The 14,494-nt window shown below is 52.0% G+C and overlaps 1 protein-coding gene across 2 annotated transcripts; it reads right to left on the reverse strand.

Moving 5' to 3' along the window:
• Positions 1 to 782: 782 nt before the first annotated feature.
• NRSN2 (neurensin 2) lies at positions 783 to 7,822 on the reverse strand. Of its 2 annotated transcripts, none has more exons than XM_067707739.1 (3): positions 7,514 to 7,822; positions 4,761 to 4,955; positions 783 to 3,067 (listed from the first exon to the last, which is right to left on the reverse strand). In XM_067707739.1, exons 1-3 carry the CDS (start codon positions 7,805 to 7,807, stop codon positions 2,642 to 2,644), a joined length of 915 nt encoding a protein of 304 aa, XP_067563840.1. In that variant the 5' UTR covers positions 7,808 to 7,822; the 3' UTR covers positions 783 to 2,641. The 2 variants fall into 2 exon arrangements, with proteins under 2 accessions (XP_067563840.1, XP_067563841.1); XM_067707740.1 differs by lacking the exon at positions 7,514 to 7,822 and adding an exon at positions 5,935 to 7,422.
• Positions 7,823 to 14,494: the final 6,672 nt, after the last annotated feature.

The raw sequence follows: 14,494 nt of genomic DNA on the forward strand, positions 1-14,494 counted from the left end.
CAAAGTACACAGGGAACAGGGAATGGGGGCACAGTCACCTTCTAAGATAGGCTGCTCAGCAGGAATTCCCTGGTGGTCCACTGGTTAGGACTCCTTGCTCTCACTGTGGAGAGCCCAAGTTCGATCCCTGGTCAGGGAAATAAGATCCCACAGCCCCCCCAAAAAATAGGCTGCTCAGGGAAGGCCCCACTGAGAAGGTGACATTTGCACAAAGACTTGAAGGAAGTGGGGGGATTGACCAGGTGCTGAACTCAGGAAGAACACACCAGCAGGGAACGGCTAGGCAAAGGCTTCAGGCAGGAGCTGTGCTTGATGCTGAAGGAACAGCCAGGAGGCCGGTCTGGCTGGAGAGGAGACAGGAGCGGGGAGAGTGGTGGGAGCCGAGGCCACAGGGGAAGAAAGTGGGAGAAGGGTGTCAGCAGATCACGTCAGGCCTTGTAGGCCACAGGGAGGATTTTGGCTTTTACTCTGGGTAAGGTGGGAGCCACGGGAGGGTTCCAAGCAGAGAGGGGACACTGTCTAACCCATGTCATCCAGGATCTGTGTGACAGCTCTGTAAAGATTGGAGTCTGTCTGTGTGTGTGTGTGTGTGTGTGTGTGTGCGCGCACGTGCATGTATGCGCACAGAAGCAAGGTGCCGGGAGACCGGGGAGAAGCTTGTGCGATAATCCAGATGAGAGCCAGGGAGCTGGCCTTGAGGATGGCGAGAAGCACTGAGGTACCGGGTGCATTTCCAAGGGTGAATTGACAGGACTGGCTGGTGGCTTGGATTCAGGCTGTGAGGAAAGAGAGGAGTCAAGGATGACTTCAAGGCTTTGGGCGGAGCTGCCACTCTCTCAGGAGTGGGCAGCATAGGAGGGGCAGGTCTGGAAGGGGAGGGGTGGAAAGGAGAACAGTTCAGCAAAGTTGAGTTGAGATTCAACACGTAGGTGAATTCAGGTGGAAATCCAAGCCTGGAGCCTGGGAGTGAGATTTGGGAGTAACAGTCCCCACCTAGGTGGTTGTGAAGGTTCACCGAGCTCATGTCTGTGAGGCCCTGAGAAAAAGGCCTGGCCCCCAGTGAGTGCTAGTGAAGGTTAACTGTTCTTATCTTCCTGAAAAAGATCCCACCTTTGGCTCCAGCTCCGGCCCTCAGAACCCCCTCCTCACATCCCTCTCAGGGATGGAGACAGAAATTTGTCAAGATGGCTGAGAAATTTCTCATCTCATCTGTAAAATGAAGAGAATCATCCACTTTCTCAAAGGATTATCGTGAGGCGCAAACGAGAAATAATGGATTTAAGAGCCCAGCACACAGTAGGTGCTCATAGCAGTTTCTTTCTTCCCTCCCCAGGCCCTGGTGGTCAGGGAGAAGAGAAGCAAAGTCAGTATCCATCCCAGCTGTTTATTGAAAGGCAAGGGGTGGGGGCAGGGCGGTGGAAGGGTGCAGAATGGGGAGGGGCAGTAGGGCCTGCTTTGTGGAGGAGGACTGAGGACCCTCCCAGGAGGGCTGCCCCCACCCCCACCCCCACCCCCTTGAGACTAAAGGGGGAGGGTAGAGGCATGCGCCTTGGGCATCTCTCTCCAGCTGTCTTGGAGCTCCCCCTAGTGGTAGAGAACAGAGATGATGCATCTGGCTGGGGAGCCTGAAGGATGGAGGGGTTGGTGCCTCCAGGAGGGCACATTTGTACAGGGTGAGGTCAGGACCTGTGGGTGATGGTTTCTAGGCGGGTGGACTCGGAGGGGCAAATACATCCCAGTTCTCCTGTCCCCTGGCTCTTAGAGACCATTTAAATGCATGTCCAAAGTATCTTCTGAGCCACCTGGGACCATTAGGCATCAGCTAGTCTCTCTGGGCCGAACCTGTGCCACCCCTGCGGGTCCCCTGGAAGCCAGGAAGGTGTGGAGTCCTGCTCCCACTGTGGAACAAGATCTGTTCCAGGAGTCTACAGACGTGGGTCCGAGTTCCTGCAGACTGTCAGCCTCCCTCCGCCACCTCATCTGTAAACTGGGGTTAGTAATCGTTCAGGATGGGGTGGACTGGGGGCTCTGATGCCAAGATGTATAGAAAACATACTGTAAGGAGGAAATGTTTTTGCACCATCCTGGTCCAAGTGAGCATCTTGGACCCATCCTGAGGCCTCCTGGTGCAGCTGACAGAGGGAGGGGTCAGTGGATAAGAATGACCCCACTACCCCTCCCCTTATCTTTGCCTATGGAAGGTAATACTTATATCCTGGGGAGAAAAAGAAAGTCATGGAACTCTAGAATCTGGTCCAAACCCTTCATTAGTGCAGAGACAGGAACTGATGGTCTGAAAGGGTAAGGGGTTTGCCCAAGGTCATACAGAGGAAAGAGCGGGGATAGGTTGAGGGAGTTTTCTGCCCCTGAATGGCTTTGGAAAGGAGGAATGGGTGGGAAGTTTTGGGGTGACTCGGGGAAGGCTGGCATCTTGGAGGACTTAGGGCCCTACCCCTGGGAAGGGGACACAGAGATGGGAGCTCCAGACTTTCTGACCTGGAGTTGGGCTTTCTGGGGGCTTAGATGGAAGGGGCCCCATTGAAAGGGAGAAGTTAGGGAGACAATGGGAAGGTGGGATGCGGTAGGGCGGAGGAAGGGTCCAGACCCCAGGCCTGGCTCCTCCTCTGGCCGTGAGGCCGGCTCAAAAGTCCCTCTTGGGCTGGATGGTCTGCACAGAGGATTGCCCAAAGTGGCTGGCGGGTGGTGAGAACCAAGACCGGCCACTGGCGTCATGGAAAATGGGGGACAACTGCTGCTCCAGCTCATCCCCGAAGACCTCCATGTGGCCATCGGTTTCAGTGTCCAAGGGTTCTGCCTTGGGGTCCTGGCTCAGCCAACCAGTCGTGGCCCAGAACATGCAGATGGCCAGCAAGATCCCGGCTGCCCCGCAGAGCACTGTGCCTGCCAGGCGGCAGGTGCCCAGGGCCTTGTTGTAGTCGGCTGCCCGCTGATCCAACACCAGGAACTCGCCCTCTCCGATGCCCTCCAACTTGGGGGGCACTGCATAGCCAGTGGTCAGGGCTGCCAAACCCAGTAGCAGAAGCAGGGTACCTGAGGATAAGCTGATCTGGAGAGAAGCAGACAGATTGGGAGGCAGTCAGGGTCAGCTGGGGCCCCAGGCCAAGGGATCACCTTGGATCCCAACTGGACTTAAAGGTAACCCCTTGGTCCAACCTTAAAAGACGGGATCATAGACACACCTGTTAGGATCTAATTGACAAGGGCACAAACTATCACGTTCTATTTGAAATCTTGAGGCCTCTGAATTAATTTCCCTTTCAGCTCCCACCTGGCAGTGGACTTCTTCTGCCAGCCTTGAGTCCCCCTGAATCATCATTTGGGTCCCATCTTATCCCCCTGTCCCATCTACCCTCTACCTCTATCCCTCTGTCGGGTTAACTTCTACACATCCCTCAGATCACATGCATGTCAAACCTCACCTCCTCAGGGAAGCCTTCCAGGATGCCCCTGGACTGGGTCAAGTCCCCAGCTCTGCACTCATGCAAACACTGTGCCCATTTGCTCTTCAGTGCACTCACCTTGGTGCACACCTGGACGTGTACCTTGGTTACTATGTAAGTGATGTCTGTCTGCCTGCTACACTGGACTGAGAGCTGGGAAAGCCATGAGATTAGAGACTGCCTGTTTTGGCTCCCAAGGTGTCTTCCATGCCTAGCACGGTGCTGGTATCCAGCAGTAGCTGAGCGAATGTTTGCAGAATGACTAAATGAACCACAGCTAGGAGCTCCTCAAAGACAGGGACCACATCGTCTTAAATTCTGTGTCCCCAAGATCCTAGCACAGTGCTTGGCAATAAGAAGATGCTCAAAAACTTAAAATACGTACTTTCTCCTGGAAGTCTTCCCTGATCACCCCAGGCACTGAGGGCATTTCCTCTCCTGCCATCCTCTGCACACCTGGCCTGAGGTTGTGCATTCTCTGTGCAGGTTGGCACTTCGCCTTCCCACTAGAGCGAAGACTTTTGAAAGCAGAGAGGAGGGACCCTCTGTCTCAGGCTTCCTATAGTATTTATCAAAGAGCATTGTAGGGACCCAGCTCACTGCCACTTCCATGCCTTTACTCACATGGTGCTCCCTAACTGACCACCCTCCATGGCTGGTATGGACATTGACTGTTCGTTTCTCTCACATTTTCTACTGTCCTGGCAACAGTCCCCCAGTAGATCTTTGGGAAGCCACAGGAAGATTTAAGTGAGGTGAACCCTTCTTCCTTCCAGTCAGCATATACCATCCCTCTGGCCACAGTAATTAGCTCAGGGCTGGGCAAGTGACCCAGTCAGAGCCAATGCAATACTTGCCAGGACTTCTGGAAGTGAAAAGCATTGTTTCTTTTCTGAAAGAAATACTGGTTGAAATTCTGATTTCCCTTGGAAGGTGTGGAGTGAGAGACTGAGGGTCAGCTTGGGAGCAGTCGTTTGGAGAACACATGGGGAGAGCCTCAAACTAATGGGCTGCAAGGATGGAGGTACCATGGGGAGCCTGAAGGAAATCTTGAGTCCTCAGTGTGATGCTTTGAACTGCTGGAGCGAACTTTGCCTGAAGGCCCCCAACCTCTGGTCTCTTCCATAAAATGAGCAATATTTTCCCTTTATTGTTGAAACTCATTTGAGTTGGGTTTCCTCTTGTTTGAACATGCAAGACCCCTAATTGCTACGCAGCCCCTTTTCTTTCTATCCACTGATCCCACCTCCTCCCTGAAACCACAGGAAATCACAGGAATTGCTCCTCCTTCCACCTTACCTTCCAGCACAGTGAGGGCCAACGTCGGTGACGGCACAGTACAGGAGGCCCCTCAGGGTCATCGCTGAGGGGGGTACCTGCACAGTCCTCGTAGAAGAGGTGCAGATAGGAGCGGACCCCATACCACTTGCCATCTTCCACGTTGGGGCCTCGGCTGCAGCCACAGGGACGCTCGCAGCTTGGCATCCTGGGTCCCTGTGGGGCAGGCCAGGTGCAGTGGACAGAGGGAGGGGGCAGTGAGGGTTGCCCATGGTGACTCTCCAAGGCCCCCGGAATCTTTGTGCTACGTTCACCTCTCCACCCATTTTAGAGAGCTCACACTCACAGCAGAGCCTGTCCTTCTGGAATCCTGGTTTGAGTAGAGTGTGAATGGGCCAAGGCACTGAGTGCTTAGCCCACAGCCTTCGTAGGTGGCAATAAATTTGCATGTTTCCTGTGGAGGCCACCCAGTGGCTGGAACTGTGGGTTCTGGAGCCGGGACTGTCTGGATTGGAATCCAGGATCACCACTTCCCGGCTGTGTGATGTCAGACAAGTGCTTTCACCTCTCTAAGCCTCAGTTTCCTCATCTGTAAAACACAGCTGATAATCATACCTGCTTTATACAGTTTTGTGTCCGGTGCCAAGAAATGATAGCTTCTGTGACTATTATTACTGTAATTTCTTCATTATTATTTTATCCTGAACTTCTAGAGCCCCATGTCTAGAGTGAGAGCTTCTTATCCCCATCTCCTCTCCAAATCTCTTCCCCTTAATTTCCCGCCTTTCAAGGTATTCTGGGCTGAAAGTGTCACGGTTGACACTCGTCCAATCGGGTGGAGCTCCCCAAGCTGCAAGGTCCTAAAAGATCCCTCCCCAGGGCTGCCCCTCAGAAGGCAACAATCTCCAAGTCCCAAGGAATCTTGACTCCACAGAAGGTGAAAGTCAGGGGTCCTCAGGCTTAGGTGTTCTTAGGCTCAACATTAGATTCCTAAAGAAACCTATCTAAGGACTTTTCTTTTCACAAATGGAGACACTGAGGCCTAGGGAATGGAAGGTCCTTGTGTATCCAAACATCCTTAGGACTAAAAGCAAAGCGGGTGGGGGTTGCTGGGGAAGGACTGGGCTCCCCCCCATGCCATGATGGCCCTCAGTCCCTCTGAGCAGTTTCAAACAAAATGAAGCAATGTGCTTACACTGAAGGATAAGACAAATTTCTAGTCCCCTCTCATTTCCAGATGTGATCCTCAAATCCCTGTGGAGAAAGACTCACCAGCACACAAACACACAGCACAGAGAAACACACACACACACCAGAAACATACATGGATAGATGCACATACACACACACAACACCACAGACATATACAGACAGGCACACATATACCACACAGAGACACACAGAGCTAGACACACAGCACAAAGACACAGACACTCAGACACACACCACACACACACACACACACACACACACACAGCCACAGTGTGTGTTGGAGGTGGTTCTATGGACCCACACCAGCACACAGAAGTGCTGCATTAAAGCCTGTCTATAAATCACAGCTCTCCACAGCCCTCACCCAAAACTCAGGGGAAAGAAGGGAAAAGGGGTAAGAGACAACACCCCCCACCCCCACTGACATACAATGGGGAAAGGCAGAGATCAAAAGCCAAAGACAGAAAGAAGAGGGCGAGTGGTGAGGTGAAGAGCCGGCGCTCGAGGGAATAGGGGGGGGGGAGGGGTGGGGCTCTGCAGAAGGTGTGGCCAGAGCGGGCACCGCCCCAGGAGATTTCAGCTTCCTCATCCCGGCCGGCGGGGCGGTGGGCATCAGTGCAAAGACCATTAACCGAAGATCCTAGGGGACGGGGCGGGGAGGGAGCTCAGGGATTATAGGCCAGGGTTAGCTCCTCCTCTCGTGCAGCTCACTGTCCCTCTCCTCCAAATATACATCACCCGATCCTGCTGGCATCGGAGCGGGAAGGTGACCTTGACGCTGCCTCCCCCTCGACCGGGTCCCTCCCCCTCCTTTTAGGGTTGCCGGGAGGCGGACTGGCGGTCTGGGGGAGGGTGGGAGAGGATGCTGAGAGCCCAGGACCAGGGTTGCCAAGGAACTGCTGGGGAGCTGTCCTTAGGCGGGATGGGGGAGGAGCTCCGTGAGAAGGGAGAGGGAAGAGGACGGAGCTACTGGGTCCGAGGGGTGGAGGCTGCGGCGAGGAGGCGAGCGGTGACAGCCACGAGGGCCCGAAGATGGGTGGAATCTCTCGTATTTATGAGGCCTCGCTCAGTTCTCCTTCCCAGACCCCCGGACCCGCGCACTCCAGCGTCCAGCGTAGCTCAGGCGGAAGGGACGCTGTCTTGGGGGGTGAGGCCAGAGAAATCAGGCCAACTTCCCCCGCCCCCACAGCACACTGTTTCTGAGCCGACCACCAGTTCCCCAGTTGAGATTAAGTGCATCCTTTCCCCTAGAGGGAAACTGAGGCAAAGAGGGGCGGGAATGGGTTTTCTGCAGAGGTGGGTGGGGTCTTGTCCTCTGAGGCCTCCTCCCAGCCTACCAACCCTGAAGTGTCTCCGGGCTTTGGGCTGGCGAAACCTCTGCCCCTGCTACTTCCCCGAGACCCTACCTCGCAAAGCCCGAGGCACACCAGGGCTGGGGCGCCGCCGTCCCGCCCGAGGCGGGACACGGCCGGGCTGGGGATGCGGCAGGGGTGGGGGTTCTCCAGATCCTGGGAGGAGGCGGGGTGGGGGTCGGGCCGAGCGTGGGGCAGGGCTGAGCTCACCTCTCCGTCCGCAGTCTCCGCCGAGCGGGAGCGGGAACGCGAGCAGAGCAGAAGCAGGTTGTGTTGGCGCCTGCGCCGCAGTTGGGGGGCGGGGGTGACACGGGTGGGGGGGCGCCGGCGCGCCCTGAGGGCTGGCTCTGCAGATTTCGGACCCCTGCAGGATTGCGAGCCCTGGTCCCCTTCCAAGAGTTCTCTTCTCTCTCTGAGACCCCAGGCCCCTCGCGGGGACCCCATCATATCCCTCGACCCCACCCCCTCATGCAGTCCCTCAAACTCCTCGTCTGACTGTCCCATCACTCCCTCAATCTCCCAACCCTCTGACTGAAGACCCTTGACTTCATTGAGCCTTCATTTCCGCACTGTATCCTCTGTTCCTCTCTGGGCCTCCATCCCCCTCATGAAGCCCTCACCCCAATGTACAAACGCTCATCTACTGGCTGCGCCCCCATCCTCTTCACAGACTCCTGGCTCTCTCGTTGAGCCCCACCTCTCTCCCGCCGGGTCCCTACCAGGAAGTCCCCTCCTGCCTCCATCAGGAGCCCCTTATCTGACTGCAGTCCTCACACTCTCACTGAGTCCCCCATCCTCTCTCCATTCTCTCCCTCTTCAAGCCCCTACCCCTTGCTGAGGATCAGCGCCCCTTATCTTGAGAAGGGAGCTGGGGTTGGAGAGAAGCTGCTGGGAGAGACAAGTCCTTTCCCTTCTGGAAGGATCCTCCCTTGTTCTCTCTCCCAACCTACCCCTAGCTCCGTCCTGGACAGTGTGTCCTCTGGCCCATCTCCCTGGAGAGCCAGCCCTTGCCAGGCAGCTGAGTCTACTTCATTCCTTGTCGTGTGCCCACCCACAGCCTTGGCTTTGTCCCACATTCACTCTATGGGCTTGGCAAAGTCACCACACCTCTCCAAGCTTCTTCAGGCACCATTGTGCACACGTGCTTTCGTGCCCTGAGTGTCCGTTCCGTCTCTCCTTGGGCTGTGGGCCGGGGACACAGGGATGCATAAACTCTGCAAGGTGGAGACACATCCTGTTCCTTCACTGTAGTATCCCCGAGCCTCACAGGGCCCTTGGCATTGAGCAGGCAGCTCAATAAACATCTACTGAACACAGACTAATAAAAACAGCGAATATATGATGCTGAGTGTGAGCAAAGTACTTCTCTAAGTGCTATATATGTACTACACCCATTTAACTGTGTGTGTGTGTGTGTGTGTGAGAGAGAGAGAGAGAGAGAGAGAGAGAGAGGGAGAGAGGAATTCCTAGAGCTCAAGACTGAAGCCCTCCCATGTGACAGGAGATGAACCTGAAGAGGCAGGCAGACGTGAGACCCTTCAGGGCCTCACAAGCCAAGGTAAGGAGTCTGGACTTCAACCCAAGAGTAGTAGGGAGCCATGGAAGTGTTGTAAAGAGGGGAGGGGTGTGATCTGATCTGCACTCTGAAAAGATCCCTCTGGCTGTCGATCCCTGGGAAGAACAGGATAAAAAGCCCAAGCGAGGTAGGAAAGAAATCCGTAAGGAGACTCCATGTCAGAGATGACGATGTCTTGGCCTAGTGGGCTTGCACAGAAATGAATGGATTCAAGAGTTGTTGCAGGGGAGGGGGCTAAAATGAAGTGCAGGAATAGCAAAAGATTTGAAACAACCTGCAGCAGTTTTAAAACATGGCTGCAAATTCCTTAGCACTTCTCCTGCAGCAAGGTGGGATCTAGGTACCCTCTTTTCGTATCTCGGGTGAGCTGAAGACTGCTTCAACCAATAGAGTATGGTGGAAGTGATGCTCTGACTTCCGAGGCCAGGACATGAAAGGACAGGCACTCCTCCTGGAACTCTAGCTCTTGGAGACCTGAGGTGCTAATGCAAGAAGTCTGCCTGCCTTGAGGCTGCCATGCTAAAAGAAAGCCAAAATAACATGGAGAACCCACAGAAGTCACCACCATCCCAACTGAGCTTGGCCTTTGAGTCATCCCAGTTCCAGCATCAGACAAGTGAACAGAGAAGCAACCAGATGATTCTACTCCACATCTGTGAGAATCAGCTTCAGCTCCGATGATATGAGAGAGGGGATGGCTGAGGTTGGGGAGGTGATGGGAAGGGATGAGGTCAAATGTATAGGTAGATGGTCTGGCATTGAGCCAGCAGCATAGGAAGGATCCAGTACCCTCTGAGCCCTGGGGAAGGAGAGGAGGAGGGCCACTGAGAAGAGATGCAGGTTGGTGTTTGTGAGCTGAACTCTGGAGTTAGACAGATCCAGATTGGAATCCCTGGTTCTGCCACTCTGTGCTTACATGACGTCAATGCTCTGAGCCTCAGTTTCCCTAACTGTAAAATGGAGATAATATCAGCAATTGTGTCTCAAAGGGGTTATAAGAGTGAAATGAGGTGTGTATATAAAACACTTAGCAAAGCACCCGGAACAGAATAAGAACTCAATTCACTATTGTCATCGTTACTACTATTATTGTTACTACTATTTTTATTGTTTATGGGTGAGGAGGGTAGGAAGTTGAGTGACAGAAAACGTATTAAATTGAATGTTCTTGAGGAAAACAAGAAGCATTATCAATTAAGAAAGAGGAAGGTTTGGGGGGTTATAGCTCCAAGGTAGAGCATTTGACCACCAAAATAGAAAGGTTTTAGTTCAACACCCTTTCAAAGGGTGGTGAAGCAGACACAAAGGCCACATATTCTATGATTCCATATATATGAAATACCCAGACTCAGAAAATCCATAAAGACAGAAGGCAGACTAGCAGTTCCCGGGGCTGCGTTAAGGGAGGAATGGGGAGTGACGGCTTAACGGGCTTCCTTTTGGGGTGATGAAGGTGTTCCAGCACTAGATGGGGGTGATGGTTGCACAACATTATGAATGTACCAAATGTTGCTAATGATCAATTTCATGTTACGTATATTTTACCATAATTTTTTAAAGAGTGGTAAAGATTTGGAACACTCAGTAATAATGATGATGAGGATGGTGATGGATATCACTTACTGAGAATTTATTATGTGCCAGGATAATTTGACTTCTCAATAATCTTATGAGATAGGAGCTCTGATAATCCCCATTTTACAGATGACAAACCCTGGGTTTGGGAAGGTAAGTCACTTGCCCAAGGCCTGCCACAATGTGACGGAAGCTGAATTTGCTCTGATGGCTCTGAGGCCATGATCTGTGGAGACAGGGGTCTGCATAGCTGTGACTTTTTTTGGCAGTGTCAGGAGACCTGGGAGAGAAGAAGAAGGCTTCTGGTACCCCAGCTCCTGGTGAGGCAGAGGAGAGGGTGATGGGTGATGCAGAGAGCAAGGGAGAGAGCAGTTCCCATGATGGACCTCACAATGGATCCTGGCTTGTTGGGGAAGGATGCCAAGGCAGCCCAGGAGGGGAGCAGATGGATCTGGAGAAGACTCAGGGAATCCAGACTGAAGAGCTCAATGCAGTCTAAAAATAAGTGGATGGGAAGGAAGGTAGTCTGAGGTCAGAATGTGGGATCCTGTAGTTAAAGATTTTAGATGTGCAAACTCGTAAGAGATGAGAAGGTCTAAGCCAGTACCATCCAATAGAAGTTTCTGCAAAGATGGAAGTGTTCTATACCTGTGTTGCCTATACTGGCGCCACTCGCCACATTTGGCTATTAAGCATTTGAAATGTGGCTAGAGGGACTTCCCTGGGGGTCCAGTGGTTAAGACTCTGGGCTCCCAATGTAGGGGGCACGGGTTCAATCCCTGGTCGGGGAACTAGGATCCCTCATGCCACACAGCGTGGCCAAAAAACAAAAAAAGAAAAGAAAAGAAAAAGAAAGAAATGTGGCTATTGCAACTAAGGAACCGAATTCTAAATTTTATATAATTTTAATTACTCTAAATTTAATTTGAAATAGCCACATGTGACTAGGGGGTCACCATATTGGTCAACCAAGTGTCAGTGGTACAAATCTTGTTGCCAGGGCCCTGCTTTGGGCATGACTACTGCCATCTCAGACCCCCACATCCATCCCCATCCCCCCAGTGCTTTTGCCCTGCCCCTAGTGGTCTCTTCTCTACATGGCAGCCACGATGATCCTTTAAACTGTGAGTCAGATTCTCTCATTCCTCTGCTCAAAACCCTCCATGGCATCTCATCTTACTCCAGGTAAAAGGGAAAGACTGGTGGGTTAAAGATGGCCACAAGGGACTTCCCTGGTGGCGCAGTGGTTGAGAGTCCGCCTGCCGATGCAGGGGACACGGGTTCGCGCCCCGGTCCGGGAAGATCCCACATGCCGCGGAGCGGCTGGGCCCGTGAGCCATGGCCGCTGAGCCTGCGCGTCTGGAGCCTGTGCTCCGCAACGGGAGAGGCCACAGCAGTGAGAGGCCCGCGTACCGCAAAAAAAAAAAAAAAAAAAAAAAGATGGCCACACACTCTTTGTCACTCTGCTCCTCCTCATCTGAGCTGACCCAGCAACGGCTTTAACCAATAGAAGGGGGTGAAAGTAATGCTGTGCCAGCTCTGGACCTGGCTTTCAAGAGGACCAGCTTTCCCCGCATTGTGGAGCACTCACCTGTGGAATCCTCTCTCTTGGACCCCAGTCCCCATGCAGAAGAAGCCCAGGACACACGGAGACGCCACATGTAGATGCTCCAGTCGACAGCCCCAGCCAGACTTGCAGCTCACAGCTAGCACCAGCTATTGTATTGGGCAGCATCATGTGAGTGAACGTTCCAGCCCACTTGAGCCCCCAGGTGACATCACATGAACAGAAGACCCATCCCACTGAATCCCATAAACCCACAGAATCTTGCAAGACAATGAAATGGTGTTGCTATAAGGTATACGTTGTGAGATTGTTCGCTATGCAGCAGTAGGTATGCTAAACCAGTCCTTACTGTGGCCTCTAATTGCCCTTCCCCCACAACCTTACTTCCCTCCTTGATCTCATCTCTTCCATTCCCTCACTTGCTGGACTCCAGCCACACTGGCCCCCTTGCTTTTCTTTGAATGAACACAGCACAGTGGGCAAACTCCTACCTCAAGGCTTCGGAGCCTTTGCACATGTTTGCTTCTCTGCCTCTCTTTCTTTTCTCTAGATATCTGTATAGCTAGTTTCTGGCTTTATTCAGATCTCTGCCCATATGTCACCTTATCAAAGAGGTTTTATTGCATCACTGTGATAGAGACATACACTGCTCACCAAATTTCTATGTGCTTCACACTGGAGGTTAGACAAAGCCATAGGATTTGTTCTGGCCAATGAGCCATGAGCAGAGTGAGTGATGCATGTCACTTCTGGGCCAAAGCATTTGTTCTGGTTGTTATTATATAACAAACCAACCCAAAACTTAGTGACTTAAAACAACAATGATCATTATTTTGCTCACAAATCTGCAACTGGCAGGCCTCAGTGGGAAGTCTGCACCACTTAGCATCGCCTGGGGTGACTTGACTGGGGGCTGGAAAGAGCCACTCCCAGGATGGCTTGCTGACATTGCTGGCAAGCTGGTAATGGCTGCCAGGTGGGAGCTCACCTGTGTCTGAGGACCGGGGGCCTCAGTTCTTCTCCCTGTAGGACTTTCCACAGTTTCTCCAGCTTCCTTGCAGCCTGGTGGCTGGATCCCAAGAATGAGTATTCCAGGAAAGAAGAGGTGAGAGCTGCAAGTTTCTCAAGGCTAGAGTCTAGAAGGTGGCTCAGTGTCACTTCTACTGTATTCTTTCAGTCACAGAGGCCAGATTTAAGAAGAGGAGACATATCCCCACTCTCAGTAGGAGAAATGTTAAATAATGTGGGGGCCGTGTTTTAGAACCGCTAGACCATTTAAGAGCTGGTGCATGACCCTCCAGTTATCTTTCCTCCTGCCGTGACGATTGTGGAGGCTACATGTTGACATGGTAGCATCAGAAGATGGAGGTAGACGGGATTGCTGAGTCTCAGTGGAGAAAGCTGCTTTGGAGAGTCACAATATCAGAATATGTTTAAGTAAAAAATAAGCCTTTACTATGTCAACCTGCTGATATTTCAGAGTTAATTTGTTACTATGTCATAGTCCAGCCTAATCTGACTGATTAAGAAATTGGTACCAGAAGTAGGGTACTTACCAAAACCAAACTGTGTGTCACTGCCTTAGTGGTTGGGGCCACAGGCAGGGGAGCTGGCAATCCTTGTTCTACAGAACCAAAACATTTAGTAACACTTTTACTGCAGTAACTTGGGAAGCTGACTACAGGGGTGCCTTTGGCTGCATTTATTTGAATATTCAAGAGTGAGATGAGCTCAGAAGAGAATGGGCTGGGCTTCCCTGGTGGAGCAGTGGTTAAGAATCCGCCTGCCAATGCAGGGGACACGGGTTCGAGCCTTCGTCCAGGAAGATCCCACATGCCGCGGAGCAACTAAGCCCATACACCGCAACTACTGAGCCTGCACTCTAGAGCCCATGAACCACAACTACTGAGCCCACGTGCCACAGCTGCTGAGCCCGTGTGCCACAACTACTGAAGCCCGTGCGCCTAGAGCCTGTGCTCTGCAACAAGAGAAGCCACCACAATGAGAAGCCCTCGTGCCGCAACAAAGAGTAGCCTCCAGTCTCAGCAACTAGAGGAAACCCACATGCAGCAGTGAAGACCCAATGCAGCCAGAAATTAAATAATTGAATAAATAAATAAATTTATATAAGAGAAAGACAGTGCCATCTATTCAAAAAAAAAGAAGAGAATAGGCTGATTTGCAAGCAGAAATAAAAGGAAACAGAGTTCAGAAATTTAGATTCTTGCAGAGTTGGAAAATTCTAATGCTTCTAGACCCCAAATGGAAAGAAATGAGCTTTAAAGAGGTGTTGAGCACAGTAGAATCTATTAATTCATTAAAATGTTTCAGGGCATAGATTAAGTTAAGGGCCTTCACACCCATTTAAAAAAACTTCTCTGTTGATTAAAGTATCTTGCGCTAAAGTTAATTAGAGTAAGAGATTGAATTTTTCTTTTTTTTTTTTAAGAGATTAAATTTTAAAAGTGTTTGG

Source organism: Pseudorca crassidens, chromosome 15 (genome assembly GCF_039906515.1).
Source record: "Pseudorca crassidens isolate mPseCra1 chromosome 15, mPseCra1.hap1, whole genome shotgun sequence".
Lineage (NCBI taxonomy): Eukaryota > Metazoa > Chordata > Mammalia > Artiodactyla > Delphinidae > Pseudorca > Pseudorca crassidens.

Coding starts and splice junctions, on each gene's coding strand:
- NRSN2 (XM_067707739.1), bottom strand. CDS start 7,807: ATGGGACAGTCAGACGAGGAGTTTGAGGGACTGCATGAGGGGGTGGGG. Junction 4,956..7,513: donor CGGAGACTGCGGACGGAGAG/GTGAGCTCAGCC, acceptor CCTGCCCCACAG/GGACCCAGGATGCCAAGCTG. Junction 3,068..4,760: donor GGCCCTCACTGTGCTGGAAG/GTAAGGTGGAAG, acceptor GCTTCTCTCCAG/ATCAGCTTATCCTCAGGTAC.